The sequence below is a fragment of the Porites lutea genome, chromosome 13 (assembly GCF_958299795.1).
Source record: "Porites lutea chromosome 13, jaPorLute2.1, whole genome shotgun sequence".
Taxonomy (NCBI): domain Eukaryota; kingdom Metazoa; phylum Cnidaria; class Anthozoa; order Scleractinia; family Poritidae; genus Porites; species Porites lutea.
Window position 1 is genome coordinate 9,545,843 of NC_133213.1, and position 19,958 is coordinate 9,565,800.

Below are 19,958 nucleotides of genomic sequence, written 5' to 3' on the forward strand. Positions count from 1 at the left end.
TGACAACCCAGTTTGAATTTTAACCTTTGTCAGTGATTTTAACAGCTTCCCATGCACAGGATGCTACTTAAGCAAATCAAAAATGACCTCTTGCAGCTTAGTTACCATGCATCCAGCCAACCACGCATTTGGTGCACAAAAATTTAGACAGTTTAAACAGTGTTCACACCACGCCGGTCAAATTGGACCATGATTTTGGCATCCTAATTTTTGAAAGGCTCGGTAACTGAATTTTCGTATAGTTATGGTGGTTGCAAGTGGATGGAACACCTTGCTTACTTCCTATAGGACTCATTATTTCTGCGCAGCCAAAGCATTTCGGGTCATGTTTCCCGCCCGTTCGCCTCAGATACTGAAGTGAATTGACTGAGAGGGACTGGGAAAACACTGTACAGGAACTAGGCAATGGAACACCTAAACATAAGGATTTTCAACCAGTCGAAAATTCATACAGTGCTATATGAACGCAACCTAGCGCTTAAATTACTACAATAAACTGCCAGTTAAAACACGAAAAAGAGCAGAGATCATAAGTAGCCAAGGAAACAGCTGACCTTTAGCGACACCACCACTGGTTTCCCCGCAAAATGACACCCGAGAAACAAGCACAGGAATACCATACTGGTGACACATCACTATACCCAGATCTGGGTAGTGCTTCTTATTGGTTGCACTGCATGGGAAATTTGCTTCAGCCAATCAGAAGCACTACACCCAGATCTAGGCAGTGACACATCATCAGTATGGGATTTCTGTGCTTGTTTCTAAGACATCATTTCACGGGGAAACCAGCTCTTCCAAATGCCAGCTGTTTCCCTGGCTACAATCATAAGTAGCAAGACTTACTTTTCTTCCATCGCTTGTAAACCGGACAGCTTTTATATTCCGGGCTAAACTTAATGTTGTCACCTGTTACAGTCACAATAAAATTTATGTCAAAACAATCATTTGATAATAAAGAAATTTACAAGTAAAAGTTTCTCTATCCTTTTAAACAACTGGAATCTGGAATTTTTTTTATTGTTGCACCGGACGGACTTTATAAATGTAGCTTATACTGCGTCTCTATTTCCCAGAGTGAAACTGACGCAACTTTACTTTTGTTGGTGTTAAGTACACTGAAGTATACACGAAACAGCCTTACCGGATAGCTTCCTAAAAGATGGCACTTCTTTGCACTGTAAACATTCACTCTTCCATCATAAGCACCAGAGCAAAACAGGTACCGATCCTAACGATAAAAGATAACGCAAGCTCACAAATAATAATTTCATTCTACAAAATATTAGCCACATAAACCACATTTTTCAATGATTCAGCAAAACAAGCTATTTATGAATTATCATCAGTATTAAGCTTGAGATGTTTAAATGTATTGTGAATGAAAGCAGATAAATTGAATCGAGGTAGAAGGTCATAATTCAGCATTAAAAACATAGAACTCACCACGGGTGAAAACGCAACACCACAGACACATCCTTCGTGAAATTTTAAAAATTCTACTTTAGGGCTAAAATTCATCGCCAAATCACCCAACGAATCCTTCCGCTGTGTTGTCGGTACGTTATGGCTGACAGATCAATGATCTAGAGAAGTATGCCAGACCTAGTCATTTAGTGCAAATAATGATTTAAAAACATCATTGAGAGAAAATTCTTCGATTTTATCATCATTTTTTGAATATGATATTTTCATGCAGTACACAATTCGCTCGCATCAGCGAAACCAAATAGCATAAAAGTCGAAGGTTCTTATGCAAAACTTCTGAAAGAAAACGATCATGCAACTAAATGCAACCTCGTTTGCAATAACAGCCAAATATGGGTAAAAGATTTGTCACGCAATACTTTCGCTCTACAAAAAGATAAATCCAGGGGAGGAGTCGGGGAGTAGAAAACTATGCAGTAAGTTCTGCTTGGAGGATGATCGGTTTAGGTAGACGAGCAGCAATGGAATGCTACCTTGAAAAACTGTGTTATTGGATGTTTTTCATTTGCATCGTATTTTTCAACCAAGGCAAGAATGAATATTTTACTTTTTATGCCTAACGTTAATTATGATATGCATAATTCACAAGTGTACCGTTTTGATCTTAAGTTCATATTTGCACGCATCTCATATTTGGTCTTCTTAAAACCAAACGCAATACCTTTGCTTTTGACTTAAAAATGTTTTGTTACATATAAACCTACTAGAACGAAACCTGCACCGTTTCATTCACTGAAGTATTGTTTATATATTGTGCCGATCGTGCTTGGTACAAAACGTTTCTCCCACTTGCACTTGCACGGCTTTCGTGCGGAAGTCCAGAATTTTCCGATAACGTTTAAGGTGGCTCGACTGGATTTTTTGGGGTTGATACCTCCCAAGTTTGAGCATTAACTACGTCGGCATGAGTAAAGATATGGAAAAACGATTACCACAACTGTATTATATAAAGATGAAAATTTCTTATGATCTGGGTTTTATTGCAATCGGAGTCGCCATGGCAACGAAATGACGCCATTACGTTTTTCATTTATTGTTGTGTCTCTCTGTACCAGGAGTTTTTTGAAGAAATCGCTTAAGGGAGTATGTACCTGCCATAATTGCCTCCATTATTGTTGTGTTTATTGTTGTGTCTCTCTGTACCAGGAAATTTTTGAAGAAATCGCTTAAGGGAGTATTTACCAGCCATAATTGCCTCCATTATGGCAAAGTTTGAAGAAATTCTATGAGAGCGTTTTCGAGATATTTCGAAATGCAGTTTTAAGAATCATCAAAGCAGTGAAATAGCGTGCTAGCCGCTCAATTCGCTAATATTTTAAGAAAATGATAAGCTTTGGGAATGCGGCTTCATCTCATAGTGGTTTGATTCCATTGAAAACTGCATACAAAAAAAGAGGGGAATTGCTCTGGGCGATCGCGAGTAAGAAGAATTTTATTAACTTGCATTCAGCTGCTTTTGATACAGTTTTTGGAGGTAATTTGGTCCATGCCTGAAAATTTCGCATTTTTTCAAAAACGGCTTGATAAATTTTTTTATAAATTCGACAATTCCGAGATCAATCGTCAAGAACTATTCCCTGCAAGTTTCAAGAACATTGAAAACAGGGAAGGCTTTTAAATAGGGACTCAAACATAACCAATTTTCCCCCCAGATTTTGTGTTTACAAGTGAGCGTCCTCATTATTCACTGGCATTGTTTTCAAGTTTCATATGCACGTGCACAACTAGCAAAAGATATAAATTTGCATAAAAAAGAACTCTCGATTACTTTCCAAAGAAATATCCGGTATATGCTAAAAATTGGCTTGTCGTCACAGATAGCAGTTGAGAGCCGAAATGGTGAACGTCACGGCTCATCGTGTAGGATGCAATACTTATTATCTTACTCGGGTTATAACATCACAGAAACTCAAGAGCTAAAGAGTTGCTCTGATGTTATAATGTAGCACTAAGCTCTTTACCCGGTAATTAGCATATCCCGGAGATTTAACCGAGGGTCCTTTTTGATACAAATTCTGTCTTTTTGCTAAATGTGCACGTGTATATGAAACTTGAAAACAATGCCAGTGAATAATGAGGACGCTCGCTTGTAAACACAAAATCTGGGGGGAAAATTGGCTATATTTAAGGCCCTGTTTAAAAGCCTTCCCTGTTTTCAATGTTCTTAAAACTTGCAGGGAATATTTCTTGACGATTGATCTCGGAATTGTCGAATTTATAAAAAAATTTATCGAGCGGTTTTTGGAAAAATGCGAAATTTTTAGGCATGGGCCAAATTACCTCCAAAAACTGTATCAAAAGCAGCTGAATGCAAGTTAATAAAATCCTTCTTACTCGCGATCGCCCAGAGCAATTCCCCTCTTTTTTTGTAGGCAGTTTTCAATGGAATCAATCCACTAAGAGATGAAGCCGCGTTCCCAAAGCTTATCATTTTTTTACAATATTAGCGAATTGTGCGGCTAGCATGCTATTTCATTGTTTTTATGATTCTTAAAACTGCATTTCAAAATATCTCAAAAACGCTCTCATAGAATTTCTTCAATCTTTGCCATAATGGAGGCAATTATGGCAGGTCCATACGCCCTCAAGCGATTTCTTCAAAAAACTCCTGGTACAGAGAAACACAACAATAAATGAAAAACGTAATGGCGTCATTACGTTGCCATGGAGACTCCGATTGCAATAAAACCCAGATCATAAGAAATTTTCATCTTTATATAATACAGTTTTGGTAACCTTTTTTCCATATCTTCACTCATGCCGACGTAGTTAAGGCTCAAACTTGGGAGGTATCCCCCTAAAAAAATCCAGTCGAGCCACCTTAATGGAAGTTTCTTATTTTACAGAGATGCCAACTTCTGGGCCGGGTTGTTCAAAGCTGGGTCAAGGTAACCCAGGGTTAGTGCGAAATTTGAATTCAGATATGAAAGCTTAAAACATAAATTCACTTTTAATTCTTTTTGTCAACAAGTTGATGATCGGATTTTTTTCACGATAACAGAGAAAATTATCTGACAAAATTCTTTTGAACAAAAGAAAAAGAAACCCGAGTTAAACTTAACCCTGGGTTGAGTGCGAATCGGCCTTCAAACAACTGGGTCCTGGAGGTCTAAACTCTGGAGACACTCTCTAGTTCATTACCCTCCCCCCCATCCCCAAATTTCAATGGACTCCCCCCTGACATATAATGATATTGATGCAGCCCCCAATGGGAATGGCTTAGGGCATTACATGAAGTCTTACATGAGTGACATACTATCAAAATTAGAAATCGTCATTTTGATGCCAAAATAATTGTCATTGACTAAATAAATGGAAAAAGGCCCCAGAAACCATACTACAAAAAAAAAAAATTCAAATTTTGAGGGGAAAATGGGCTAAATCTCAAACTAAAGCAAAGAAAAGGGCAAAAGATAATTTTTTCCAGGAGATTATGAATTTATCATGTTCAAAGCTGTATATGGGATGGGTGGTGGTGGGGGAAGGGGGGTGGAAGGTGAGGGGGGCATCTCATTTGGGGAGGGTAAGGGTGCATTCCTTTTGGTGAATCCAAAAACTGATTTTGATCCTAGATTTGCCGGATTTGGTGGTCGAAAGGAACGTGAAATCCAAAGTTGATTTGTACCCTTGGTGACCTTTCGCAAAAGCGTGCAATATGCATAACAGCCTCTCAAGAAATGACGTGTTTTCTACTGTTAGACAAATGCAGAATTTTGTGGTGGAACTTAAACCCATCAAGAAAGAAGTGCATGAATCCTTTTTCAAAAAGGATTCTGTGGATCAAAAATCTGGATTTGGATTTGCCATAAGGAATTGAGTGTGAAATCTGTTTTAAGATCTAAAATCAGTTTTTGGATTCACCGAAATTAAAGGATGCCAATTCCCAGATGAGCCTTCACAGCATTTTCACACAGCGTATTCCCAGAACCTGCCTTTTTTTACACTAAAAATAAGATATCAAGGTCATTTAAATGTCTAATTCAACCATCCCCTTTTTGTGTGGATAGGAATAGTTTTTTGAAATCTCTTGTAATCAACCACCTATCCAACACCAGACTAAAAAAAAACTTAATTTCATCTTGTCCTTTGGGTAAACAGCTCACACATTTTGATTGCCTGGGTCACTCCTTGCTCATCTCAGTTAATGATTTTGTTAGAGGATGACTTACTTTGATCAATCCTTGCCTATTGGACAAGTAAGCTTTAAAGTTACTTGCTTAGCAAGAAAATCTACTTGTCTACTTGCCATGCAATACATCAAGAATTTTCCCTATCAAAGCACTTATGCTTATAAAAGGGTAGCCGAAGAAAACAGTTGACATTTCGCAATGCCACCCCTCAGGTTTCCCCGCAAAACGAGAAAGAGAAATAGCACAGAATTTCCATGATGATGTTTGTCTTATCACTATCCAAATACGGGTAGTGTTTCTTATTATTATTGGTTGAAGCAAATTTCCCTTGCAGCACAACCAATCAGAAGCACTAGCCATATCAGGGTTAAGTGACATGTCACCATTGGGAAATTTCTGTTCTCGTTTCTCAGACATCATCTCTATGGGAAACCAGTGGCAGTGTTGCAAAATGTCGGCTGTTTTCTCAAGAAAATAAAAGGGCAGTCACTTTGGGGTGGGGGCCCGGGGGTGGTACTTTAGGAATTTCTGGGTGGGGATGTGCCACTGGGACCCTGGAACCCCTAACCTATACCAGAGCTAGTTCAGCTGAATTTTGCTACCCTATACTAGGGTAAACTCCCCAAATCCCCCCTATCCTAGAGTAGCTGTTTTCCAGAAACTACTGAGGTCACTAGCACAGTCTAGCCAAAACAAAACCTTATACCACAATCCCTAGTCTAGATAAAATCTTCAACCAACTGATCAGTTTCCTGAAAAATGATACCCTATTCTAGACCCAAACGCTCTGATTTATATACCCTATCCTAGAGTAAACTGCTAGAAAACCATACCCTTCACAGTGGCACATACCTATATAGCCCATATATGGCAGTACCCCCCCAGGGGTGGGGGCTATAGGGATTTCCCCCGGTTGCCATGGGCATGACCTGTGGCTACTTTCATGGGAAACAAACTGTAGTATATTTATTGCATATACCAGCCAGCATGAAATCTTAAACAGGGCTAACTTGCACAACCATGCACAACTGTTATAAACAGCCATGCGTAAAATCATCCACATTTGTGTAAGAATTATTTTTGCTTCATTTAAAGACCTGAGTAGAACTGTCTGTAATATTGATGGGTGGCTTTAGTGTGGAGCTGTACTGTTTATAAGCCGATCAGGTTTAGGTTCGAATGTACGGAGTATGAAAGGTCATTGGTTTTTTGTTTGATGATCCACATGTTAGAACCTGAACATGGTAATGTAGAAGTAATAAAAAACTGATCAGAAAACTGATCTTTGATGTGGACTTGATTTTGCAGTGTTCTCCGCATTACAGCTCAGTGACTGTACAGAGTTTAAAGTGATTGATCCTAAGGACTATGACAGGGATATCAGTTCTATAAATGATATAACAAAACGACCACTTGGCTACATGTTTGGCATTGCAAAATATCGTGGTGTGCAGACTGTAAATTTAAAGAACCCTTGTGCTTATTTGACAAATTTAACATCAAGACATGTGGAAGTCATGGTAAGGTAACTTTTTTAACAGATATACTATAAAAGATGATGTTCTAGATAACCTGAGATAACCGTCAGTCATGATTTTGTGGCGGCACCAATTGTTTCGCCATGTGATGACCTCGTAGGAAGGACTGAGAAATTCTATACTGATGATGCATCACTACCTAGATCTAGGTAAAGTGTAGTGCTTCTGATTGGATGAAGTAAATTTTCAACCAATCAAAAGCTGTTACCAAGATGGTCCTTCCAGAGGTGGCATTATGAAATGTCAGCTGTTTCCATCAGGCTATGTTGCAGACTGCCTGGTCTTCGATAGTCTTTTTTTATATACCGTAATTCCTCTATTAAGCCCCCCGGAGGCTTATTTTTTCCAAGCACTTTTGAGGGGGGGCTTAATAGAGAGGGGGGCTTAAAATAGAAGGGGGGCTTATTTAATTTAGCAAAACACATGACCTGTAGCAAAAATACCATGGTATGAGACAGAGTAGACTTACGTGTTGTGCAATTAAAGTCACTGTCAAAAGTATTTATTTCACTTGTGGGAGCCTAAAAGTAACAAAAACAAAATTCTTATTCTTCAAAAATGTTCTCCACAGAGGACTAGAGCACAAAGTTGAGAAAGTTAAGCATATGAAGTTGGAGGTCACGCGGCCAAAGACCAAAAACAATATGAACTTTCAGCGTGAATAAGCCATAACTGATTAGTCCACGTTAATCATTAATTTTTTTTGTAAAGAATAAGGATTGGGGGAGGGGGAGGGGGGGCTTAATAGAGAGGGGGGTTTATTAACTTTCCTCCTCTGAAAAGGGGGGGGGGCTTATTGGAGAGGGGCGGGCTTATTTGAGAGGGGGGGCTGAATAGAGGATTTACGGTATGTACATAAAAAACCATATAACAAGTGCCATCCAGCTGTTAATAGGAACCTACAATCCTATTCCCTAGGGCCCATTTCCTGAAAAGCAGGTTACCACTAATCCAGGGTTAAAATAATATTGTGTTCTGTTTTTGTATTATACCTTCCTATGCATTGCTTGGAGTAACATTTTGTGTTATCATTACTGTACCTCTGAGTACATGCTGAACAGTATTTTGCCAACTCGAGTTGCATGTTCTTTAGACAAGAAAAACTTACTTAAAACTTGGCTTAATCCTGGGTTAAACTTAACCATCTTTCAAGAACCATACCAGGCCCTGGATGCTATTACTCACGCATGGCACATATGTAGCCAATTTTGAAAATTCGTTTGGACTTCCACCAAGAATAATATTATGAATGGCATGCACAGAATGCATGCAAACTGATCACATGCCCTAATGGACCTTTTTTCACTCGTAATATCTGATCATCTGACCATCTGTGTTTTGACTATCTATCACTTGAAACTTGTGCAATGGGACAGTGATGGAGCAAGAATGTTTCCCTTAATCGTTGATCATTGTCACCTACATTTCATAACCTTTGGTTATTACTAGTAAAAAAGTAAGTTAAGATAGTGAGTCCATAATTTGGATAGCCTGATGTTTTATATTAAATCTTTATACCAGTATGAGCATCTTGATTAATTTCCTTTCCCTTCCTAATCCTATTTGTCCCTTTTCCCAACTTCCCTGTTTTCTATTTTCCTTTAAGCCTCTTCCCCAGTTCTCTTTTCCTTTTTTCTCTTTCCTTCCAACCCACTATTTTCTGTCTTCGAACTCTGTTCTCCCTATCTCCTTAATACAGAGATACCAACCTCTCTGGAGATCTCTCTCTTTTGCACTTATGCCCCCCCCCCCCTGAATGTCAATGCATCCCCCTCCCCCCACCCACAAATTGACGTATGGCTTAATTAGGACATTATAATTATGAAGTCTTACTTGATGAACATACTATCAAAATTTGCTTTCATCATTGTAATGACGAAATAATCTTTGTCAGTGACTAAAATAATACATGCAAGAATATCCCAGAAACCATACAATGAATTAAAAAGTGCAAATTTTGAGAATGAAATGGGCTAAATTCCAAACTAAAGCACAGAAAAGCTCACAAGTCCATCTTATCCACGGATTTGGTGACCCATACAGGAGAGCAGGAGATCAGTGCCATATCCTATATATAAACCCTTCCCAGTATAAAAAATACATTTTTATTAATTTATATTTTCTCTATTTGTTTATATTTTTAGTTTCAAACCCTTGTTGCTGGAAAACCTCTCTGGTAAGAATGACTGCATGTACTTATACTTTTCGATAAGAATTGGAGTAGAATAGACCAGATGGCTCCAATAAAGGAATGCTTGACCAGGATAGAAAAAAAAAATTGAGCCTCTCTAGATGGGTACTGATGTCATTTTTATCAAGTGTTTTCCATTAAATGTAATTGTTTTGCTTGGTAATTTAATGGACAAAAACTCTGAAATGTGCAACACACTTTTTGGTATATTTCTTTGCTGTAATTACATAATTAATGGCAATGCAATCATCTCTTTAATCTCTGTAATAAAGGTCTTTGTTTCATCATTAGCAATCGTCCCAACTTTGATTTTGTCGGAAATATGCAAGAGTGTCACATTTGGCTATATTTCAAAATTTCACGTAATATATTAAGTATGACATGAAGTGTTTCATCACCAGATGAAACACGGAGAAGAGAGTTGAAAATATGACCCACAGTGGAGGTGGGCATTTTTGACGAACTTCAAGGTGATTCATCTGGTGATGAAACACTGTGTCCAATGCTTAATATTACTTCTCAAACAATATGATTTTAGAAGGAGAAATTAAGGATACAAAAATGAGCAGTTTTTTAATCTTATTTCCAAACACTCATTAAACAAAATTTCCTTAGTTGTATTTTCTGTATGAATTATTAATGAGTTTGAGAAAACCAATTCAAAAGCATTTTTTAAAAACATCTTAAATGAAAACCTGGCGGCATTTTAATTTGTTGACATTATCATATTATGCCTCTTTTTTAAGAACTTTTTTTTCTTTGCAACTCAGTCAAATAAGTAATTGTAAAACAGTTGAGCATTGTGATGAAAAATATGACTTTATAATGTCATGACTATTTATTGGCTGGATATCCCATACACTGTTTCTCGAAAGTCTACCCACTGTCTATCCTTGCCAATCAGCCAGTTGATCAGCCAATCAGGTAGCAGAATTTGTGATAAATTTCTCGTTGGTTTTTACTAATCTTTGATAGACTATTGACAATTATATAATGCATGTTATTATTTTTACTTTCAGTGTAAGAGATAATGCTCCTAATCCCAAAATAGCTTGTGGTGCGGTGAGTGATTGCCGAACTTGTAAACTTTTGTATTAGATACATGGATTAATAGCTGTGCGAGCAATTTCCCTCTGCTTGGGCTTTCTGTCAGATTCCCGCCAACTCCTAGGCATTAGGACAATTATTTTCTCATACGTGACTAACCAATCCAGAAAAATCATGATTGTTCTTTATCACATGATTAATAATGAAAATTCGATTCAACTTCCACAAAAACATTCCAAAAGGCGCTTAATGTTGACTCAACTGGTTCAAAACACGCTGAAGTTGTTACCTTTTAAATGACTTTGGAGATGCTCTAATGTCGTCGGAACATCTTCGGACGTTTTCGGTAAAGTTCAGAATTCTTCAGAAAATGGTCGGAAATCTTCGGAAGTCACCGGGACGTTTTCGGAAATCCCAGTCATGACAAGACTAAAAGCTCACGCGTTTGACTCAGAAATAGTTGGCGGGTATACTTTCAACTTGGAGTGTCACTGAGTCAAGCTTAAGGGAACCTTATTGCAGGTGAATGTAGCAGAACTAACTGAGGCCTGATTGATTGAATAACTACCAAGTCTCTGTACAGGCTGTGGGCTGTTTTGCTAGCAGGTTTTTGCTTATATATGTGAATTATTATCTCCCTTTACTCTAGTTGAGGTGATAGAGTTTTCAGGAGTTGATCCCAACTCGTTTTATTTATCCCTATTCACCTATATTACGAGTAGTCTCTCACTTTCCCTCAGGGATATTACAGAAAGGAGAGACCCGGCGGGGAGAGAGAAAAATGAGGCTTTGTTTGTAGTCCCTCATTTTTCTCTCTCCCCGCCGGGTCTCGCCTTTCTCGCTTGGGTGATTTTCACGCGCGCTCGCGTTTCGTTCGATCTGCTATCAACTACTACTCGTAGTCTACTATCCACCAAAAGCTAACACTGGGCAAATGGTGTTAATGATAGCCTACATAGCTGGCGGTTTTGTTGAGGAGGGGCAACGATGAACGGCAAGAGATATAGTTGGCTAAATGTCCAGCTTGGATATAGTGGCTTACCGTCTTTTGTATCTTGTCTTATTTGAAGGGTGCACAAAATACCAATTGTTGGAATCCGTCTCAAGATACTGTGATTTATGAATTTTATTGTGATACTGGTAAAGGATGCGACACTGATGTGCAGTTTTGGTATCGACTAACACCAAGCCCTGTGGGAATCAGTGAGTTGAAAACAGTTCATTTAGTTGATGACAATAAGCAATTACAGTTGAAAGACTAGTTTAACCTCCATAAAGCGGTTCTGACCTCGGGGTACCGGTAAGTGGCCGGTAAATGGAGGTTGGCCACTCAATAGCGGTTCGTCATAAATTAGCATAACACGAGCCAGAGTATAATCTTTAGCAGAGTCATCTCGTTACACACGACGGGAGCAGCATTTTATATCCACAATCGGTCGTCACCTCCTATCTCGGACTGTATTTCCCTACATCATATTCTTGAAATTAAGCCAAACTAGGTGTATCGAGTGCGTTATGCCACTTAATAGAGGTGACAACAATGGGAGAACTCGTTGCCATGCGCAGAAGGTGTCTGCGGCCGCTTAGTAGAGGTGGACGCATCTCATTTCTTTTCTACATATATTTCATGACTTTGATTACTGGTCGCTTAATAGAGGCCGCTTAATGGAGGTTCAACTGTATCAAATGAGAATGAATATGACATGAAGAATTTCAGCAGATTTGGGCGGCTCTTTTGGCTTTGCGCCAAGCGATGAGAGCGTACGACTTTCAATCCGGAGGTCCCGAGTTCATTCCAGCCCTGACCGCCAGATGGATGATTTTTTCTCGGTAGTCCTGCCTGAGTCCAACCGGTTTGCTATAGCCTGGGTTGCAGACACTCTGAACCTTCTGTTTATAATGGTCTACGCGATACGTGTACCGGCTTCAACGCAGGGTACTGATTTTACTCTGACCAATTGAGATTCTTAGGCTGTCGTAAACTGCCGCCTTTATGCCCCTATGCCCTTGGCTTATACGTCTTCGTAAGGGGATTAAAGAGGGCGCTTGTAAAAGCGATTCGAATCAAGCTTTAGCAGTGCCGATCAAAGTGTGTTTTGCAATTCCTGGTTTTAAATAGAGCGATTTTCGTGTGACGTTGAAAAATAGTTTCGGTAAGTGATCGTTATTTGTGTTATCATCCAGTGGATGAAAAGATCAAAGGATGGACTCTTCGTTTTCCCGCCAAAGAAAACCCTAATATGGAGAAGTCATTGTTCGATTGACCAATCGTGTTGCAGTATGACGTCAAAGCGAAGTATCCATTGGTTTCTAGAAAGTTCTTCGGGCATGAAGTTTTTTCAGGCGAGCGTTCGCGCGTTTGTATCCGTTCGACAAACCAATCAAATCGCTCTATTTCCGTTCGTTTGTTGTTTCTGTTTTGTTCTCGCGTTTTTTCATTACAAGGTCCTACGAAAATCGCTCTAAAGCTTTAAAACGTTACAATAACTCAAATTCAGAGAGGGTCGGGGTTAGAGGGGGACCTAAATCTGGGGGGGCTTATAAACATTATCGGATTTCTTTTTTTGTTTGCAGGTACAGTCAAACTCCGTTAATACGGACACTGAGGGAGCCATAGAAAGTGTCCGTATGAAGCGGGTTGAATATAGAAAAAGTGTAAGGGACTCTGCAAACAGTCCGTGATGATGAGGTGTCCGTATTAAGCGGGGTTTGACTGAGGATTATGCCTGTAACCCCGGAGGGGGGGGGGGGGGGGTGGAGCTTACGGTATGTTCATTATGTATCGGATAGCTCTTGTGCAAACACGAAAACCAAAATCTAGCCAAATTTTCTTCTAGGAAGTTAATTGCTTTGATAATTTGGAAGTTACTGAAAACCTTTTTTCAATGATATTTTGCAGGTGATGTCGATCAATGGTGCAATGACCGTGACAGTATGTTTCCCATCAATTTAATGACTGCCCCTCCACTACTAGAAAAGAAGACCACTGTTAAGAGTGTCGCGTCTGGTACCCTCTCATGGAATATTTGTCTTGTATTGCTCCTATGTTTTCTACCATTACCATGCACATCTTTTCTCTAGCACGTCTGAAGACACGACTATTTTGGCGACTGAAAGTCTTTCATTTTGAATCCAAGATAGGATACTGATTTTAAAAATTTGGATCTTTAAATCACGAGGGAAATCAAAGGTACCCCAAGCTTGGAAGTTTAGCGCGGTCGTATGTTTGACCTTTGGGTTAGCCTGTTCCAGGCTCCAAGATGGTGGGGAAAACGGATCCAATAAAAAAGGCGCGAAAACCGCGTGAGGACTTGAGAGAGAGGGTTGCTCGCTCGATTTTTCGCTGTTTGCGCGCTTTTTTCGCTTCTCGTTTGCTTTTTCCGCTCATCTACACTGACGGAGACCCTGGCACAGGTTACCTTTGCGTTGAAGTTATTTATTTCAATAAGAAAAATTAAACGCTTCTTTTGAGTTCAAAATTTTATAGAACTAAAACTGAGGAGTAAAGTTATTGGAAGATGTCTTGGAGCGTTCCGAAGCGATTTTAGCCAGTAACGTATTTACTCGAACAAGCGCCGCCCTCAAATAAGCGCTTTAGTTGGAACAAAACATAATAAGCACCGATATAATCGAAGTCAAAAGACGTCAATTCTGTTAGTTTTATACGGAAAAAAATAATACCTTAGTTAAAACAATTTTTTGTGGCGTCCAACTTTCAAATAAACTTCATTGTGTTTTCAGTTTTGGAATCAAGGACCAACGTTACAGAATAGAAAGAACGGATTCTGATAAAGAATCTTATCAGCTATAAATTAAAATATCAAGCAAAAGAAGCAAGGCTGATTTTACAGTCGGGAAAATAGATTTTTTTTGTTACCTCTTATTTTGTTCCCCCTTTTGTGCACTTTTTTTGCACCTTTGTCCGGGTTTGAACGCAGCTGCAAAGTTTGCGACTTTTTTTGTGCTTGCGAAAAATCGCAAAGCCAGTTGCAAATTTTGCAAAATTTGGGAAAATTGTTACCTACGATTTTTCTCAGTTCTTTGTCATGTTAATGTCTGTCACTCAAGTCGAACCCAGTTGCGGAGTTTTTCAAATTTGCGAAAATCGCAAGGTTGACAATTTTTCGCAATCCCTTGTCGTACGCGCTTGTGCTATGTCCTAGTGAAAACCAGCCTCGAGTTACAAGCTTGGCAGTCAGGTTCAGGTCAATACACAGTACTACAGCGCTAAACTGTTGAGCTTGGGGTACCTGTGCGAGTTTCTCCATAAGTCATTTTGAAAAGTATCAAACTGTAACCGGCGGTTATCCATTTTTTTCTTTTTTGTTTTGTTTTACCAAAGAGCAGGCATACGACAGTACGTTGGTATTGTTAACACCCGAGCGCTCAAATCGCTCACTTTCTGTTCTCTAAATTTTGTGTTTTTTCATTTCTTATTTTCTATATGCGTCGTTTCCAGAGTTTGCTTTCACGGATGGAAAGTTATTATTTTTTTTAAATTCCTTTTATTTTTTGAGTTTGATAATGTGTTTTTTCCTCGGGATTACGAATTTTTAAGTATTATTCATTACAAAAATTGTATTACACAAAAGAAGATAGAGAATCTTGACTATAGGAAACAGTGGTACCCAACGACGGCTTTTCTCAAATGCTTTAAAACCCTGTTTTAGGCTATCTAAAGCGGTGCTTTAAAGCTTCGCAACGGTGATGCGCCCTAAGGGATCAAATTTTTATCTGTCTGGTCACCCTAGGGTAACTTAAGCCATTTTTCTTGTTATTTTTCCAAAAGTGAGAAGAGAGGAAAGAAAAATTTACGAAAACGAGCGATTTATTCCGCCCTTATTTTTGAAACCGAATGGTTTATTTCTCGCCAATGATACTAAATCTGAGGATTGACATTTAAAACAAAAAGCACCGAAAATTGGAGGAAGCTAAGAGAAAATCGGCAAATATTGGATGAATGGAACAGTCATCGAAGACGTCTTGGTTGCTGTTGAGCTAGAGAAATTTGTAGAGTTATATTTTCTTCTTCCAACAGATATGTCACGGAAGATGGTCGTTGGGTGCCCCTGAACAAAGAAAGAACATTATTATTGATGTATTTTATGCAATTAGTTACTACAGTCGACTCCCGATAACGCGAACCTTCAAGGGAAATAGAAAAGTTATGGAGGGTAAAATTATATAGAAAACGATCTGAAGGGAAATGAAAATTGCTTCGAGTTAGCGGGAGGTTCGAGTTATAGAGGGTTCGAGTTACCGGGAGTCGACTGTACGTCACAAGTAAATCACAATCCGTTGCTTGGTTACAGCCTGTGTAAAACGTGTATGAATCTCGTTTGTCGCCGATCTACCTGCAATATAGGACACTTTTTTCGAAATATGGGAACTCAGTGGCGGATCTAGACCTTCAGATAAGTGGGGGGCCCGGTCAGCCAGATCCTGTGATAAGCGGGGGGGGGGGGGGGGGTGGTCTCCAAAAAATCTTTTTCCGGTCCTTGGAGCCTTATTTTGGTCGATAAATAGGGGGGGGGGGCGGGCCCACAAAGTAGCGAAATTTTACAGACGATTGTATACAAAATTCTGTCAAATTTCGCGAATTTGAGGAGCCATATCTTCGTTAGTTTTCAACAAATCAAGTTCAAAATTTGCATCTTTGCAAATTTAAAGGCTTTATTGTTAGCCGTCTTGATGGATTTGGTCCTAGTCAAGAGTTCAAAAAAACGTGGGGCGGATATTAAAGAACCATCGACGGTCTTTACAGTTCGCATGTCTAGGAAGTTGACTGGAGTTCAACTCGCGGAGGCGTGCCGTGCGACAAAGACTCGGTCGGCCTCTACGGCTACCGGCAACTTCTTTTTTCATATGTCGCAACAGTGCAGTTCCAGCAAGTATTATATAATGTCAAACCTTTTATTTCCCCTTATTTTTCAACAATGTATTTTTCTGAAACTGAAAGAAAAAAGAACTGAAATTCTATCAAACCAGGATTCGCTATTGTAGGAATATTTTTGTTATATCTTATGAATGCAATTTAGCAAAAAGGAGATCAAAGTTTATTGCTTGCTGGCCGAGCCCATATAATTGTTACACGAAAGAATAAAATTATGTTAGTAAATAATTAAATTAATCAAAAGTAGCTGACTAGAGTTCAGAGCAGGACAAGAAATAAAGAAAAAAATCTTTCTTTAAGGAATTCTTACATTATTCAGTTAAGGCGAAGGAAAGATCGAACACATGTACTCGTATTAAATTTAAATTTGAAACAACCAATGCAATAAACAATAAAATATAAGTTCAATTATTATGCTGATCGTTGCTAAAATTTCTAAAAAAAAATCCGTTAGGGACTTGTCAGAAATTAGCAGGGGGGGGGAGGGGGGTGGAAAAAGAGGGAGGGTCACAACTTTTTGAGACTGCAGAAAAGGGAGGGGTCATGAAAAATGGGCCGTTAAAAGGGGGAGGGTCATGCAAATATGTGTCCGTGATCATGTAGAGGTTCACCCACGGAAGAAAGAAGAAGTTCTTTATTTTGTAAAAAAAAAAAAAAATCTGGGAGAAATAGGAGAGTCGAGTGATCAGCTGTCAGAATCAGAGTCGGACTCTTAATGCTGTCATCTAAAATGTATGTACTATATTGCATTACAAAGAACAGATTAGAAATTTATTTTGAGCTTTCATAATACTGACTCACCCTAGTGTATTGCAAGAACTAGATTTTATCATTTATACAAGAGGGGGAGTGTCGTGATATTTTAGGCCAAGGTCAAGGGGAGGGTTAGCAAATTTCACTCCCATTGCAGGGATGGGTCACCTCATTTCCGAACCCAAATTTAAAATTCCCACCCCATCCCCCGCTGCTAATTTCTGACAAGTCTCTTATAACGGACCCTCCATGCTGGCCTAATGTATCCGACATTGTTGCATAGTGTTGGACTAACATGTTGGTCCAACGTAAGATTGTTGCATCGTGTTCAGCTAACATATTGGACCAACATTGTTGCATCTGCCTCGTACCCAGACGTCTCTCTTTAAAACGTGCGCGCAAACGAAGGCGGGAAGGAGACAACGGGCGAGACGTCGCTTCGCCTGGCGTCTGTATCCTTCCCATGGCCCCTTGCCGTTCATCACCAGTCACTCGCTTCGCGCTCGCCCCTGCCATGCAAAAAACGAAGCGCCTGAGGAAGAGGCGGTTTTTGCATGGTGCACAAAGATGCTGATTCAACATTGCTGCATAGTGACGGAGTAATATGTTGATCCAATGTAAAATCGTTGCATGTGAGTGGGCCAAGAAGGTTATTCCAGCATTATCCAACATTATTGCATGGTGCACTATCATTTTGGTTTAACAATGTTGCTTAGTGTTCGAGTAACATGTTGATCTAACTTAAAATTGTTGCATGTGAGTGGACTAAAACGTTGACCCAGCATTAACAAAAATTATTCCATGAAACCAGGTCATCGATATTTATTCGTTCAAAGTATTGTCCATTTCTGATTGGCTCAAATATTTAAGATCCTGGTTAATTCTACATTACAATCAACTAGCTTTGACTAAATGTGGAGTATATTTGCCGACTTAGGTACGTTGATGTCAATCGTATTCAGTGTGATATCGGCAAAAAAGGGACGCGAAGACTTCGTGAACAGAGCGCATTGCCGGGGGGGGGGGGGGGGAACTTGGCAGTGCAGAGCTGGACACTGGAAGTATTCTGAATGAGTGATGGATGAGGCTGGGTATGATATGGAATGTAGGTCAGCTAGGAAAGTGTTATCCGCCGAGGCTGAAGGGTGATGCGAATGAAAAGTAGACCAGTTACTAGCACACTCAAGCAACTAAAGGTTCAAAACTGGATAATTTTAATAATTCATTGCTGCCTTTGTTTAAACTGAAAAGAATACATTGCTGATACTACCCCGATTTAATTTTCCTGTTTCTGTTACTGTAATGAAGTGTTGATTTACCGGAACAAATTGTTAAATTCTGCAAGTAGGAAGAAAGACGGTGATTATAAGTATCCATGTCGAGTCTATCCAGAGTCTTGCTGTACCACAGAAAGCTTAAGCGAGCTTACTAGGTGGTAGCCTGCGTATCTGGCAGTATTTTGTGGGTGCGAGATTAAAGGTTTGGCGGCGGAGCCGTGTTCCAAAAAAAGAAGAAGGGACGAGGTGTTTGAAATACTCGAGGCTTCGCCGCCGTCAAATCTTACTCGACTATTATACACAATACCGCCAGCTACGCAGGTTAACTACGTGGTTAATGAAAACTTTGTGGGGAGAAATTTGCAGAGCTAGAGAAAAGTTTACTGACAAGGTTCTATGGATTTGAAAAATGAAAGTGGTGTAAACTGTTAGCCTGCCAGATCATCCGTTTTTTTCGGCTTTAGTTTCTAGTTTCACCCTTGGTGGAGAAAAATTTTTCGGAGGGAGAGAAACGACGACCGGAAATACGTCTGCGGTTCACAGGCTAGTAAACTGTCGGCGCTATTTTGTTAACATGATTGTCCTCAGTCGCAAACGATTTCCAAATAGAGGAGCTAATTTCTTTGAGTAAAAATGCAAAGGTTCAGTTACATTGCCAGGGTTCGTACGGAGTCTTAAATTCTTTGAAAAAGTCTTTAAATTTGAAAACCGCCAGTTTTTCAGACCTGGAGAAAGTCTTGAAAACAAAGATTAAGTCTTTGAAAATGGTAAAAGGTCAGCCTCCTCCTCAGGCGCTTCGTTTTTCGCATGGCAGAGGCGAGCGCGAAACGAGTGACTGGTGAAGAACCGCAAGGGACCACGGGAAGGGTACAGACGGCACCTTCCCACCTTCCTTTGCGCGCACATTTTCATCAAAAGAGAGACGTCTGGGTACGAGGCAGGTAAAAGGTTCTGTCCGCCGTATAACGCGTCATTACATCATAACAACGCGTATTCCAATCTTTTTATGTAACATTGGTTGCATTCCTTTTAGCCAAACTTTTTTCGAATTTAAATAATCCAGATTGTTTGGATTTTCCTGCTAGCCGGAACAAAAATCTGAAATAACATTGATCCATACAGTAGCTGCCGGCTGCTCTGATCTTCTTCTCAATTTCAATACATCGTTTGTTATTTCTTTCCGCTAAATTAAGCGTCTTCTCCTGGAGAAATGGAAAGAAAAGTAGCTCTTTAACTAGTGGTGGTTCATACCGGGACTCGTCAACTTAAAATTATCGGGAATTTGATTCAAGAAAGTTAAGAAGAAAATTACGAATTCTCAAGTGCTGAGAAGCGCGTTCTAAACACACACACGCATTGGACATTATAGTTTTACGGTGAGAAAATGCAAGCGTTTTCGGTTCCTTATGGATTTAGAGTTACTGGGGAACTTGAGTTAATATACTACAATCCGTTAGCAGCATAGAACAAAGGAGGAGTGTAAATAACTTTAGCCCGAACTAACCTTGAACCACTGTGTTTATAGATCAACGAGCACGATCTTGCAATCGAAATGCATTTTCGCTTAATTCGCTAAATGGAATAAAAATCTGAAACCAGATTGAGATACCAATCTGAACGATCCAAGTCCCGAGGTGGATC

General features: G+C 39.5%; 2 protein-coding genes across 5 annotated transcripts in view; one reads left to right on the top strand and one right to left on the bottom strand.

The window, feature by feature from the left end:
• The window catches only part of LOC140923406 (uncharacterized), a 110,031-nt gene extending 108,260 nt beyond the window's left edge, over positions 1–1,771 (bottom strand). The window contains exons 1-3 of one of the 4 annotated variants that reach the window (XM_073373497.1): positions 1,447–1,771; positions 1,145–1,231; positions 847–909 (exon numbers count right to left, since the gene is read on the bottom strand). In XM_073373497.1, the coding sequence (XP_073229598.1) occupies positions 847–909; positions 1,145–1,231; positions 1,447–1,521 (225 nt within the window). In that variant the 5' untranslated portion in view covers positions 1,522–1,771. The remainder of the gene's footprint in view (positions 1–846; positions 910–1,144; positions 1,232–1,446) is intronic. The other 3 variants (XM_073373498.1, XM_073373496.1, XM_073373499.1) reach the window with 3 other exon arrangements.
• Positions 1,772–1,863: 92 nt separating this feature from the next.
• On the top strand, positions 1,864–14,011 carry LOC140923408 (uncharacterized). The gene is made up of 6 exons (XM_073373500.1): positions 1,864–2,016; positions 6,927–7,138; positions 9,301–9,332; positions 10,367–10,409; positions 11,465–11,597; positions 13,294–14,011. Exons 1-6 carry the CDS (start codon positions 1,923–1,925, stop codon positions 13,473–13,475), a joined length of 696 nt encoding a protein of 231 aa, XP_073229601.1. The 5' UTR covers positions 1,864–1,922; the 3' UTR covers positions 13,476–14,011.
• The last annotated feature ends 5,947 nt before the right edge of the window (positions 14,012–19,958 follow it).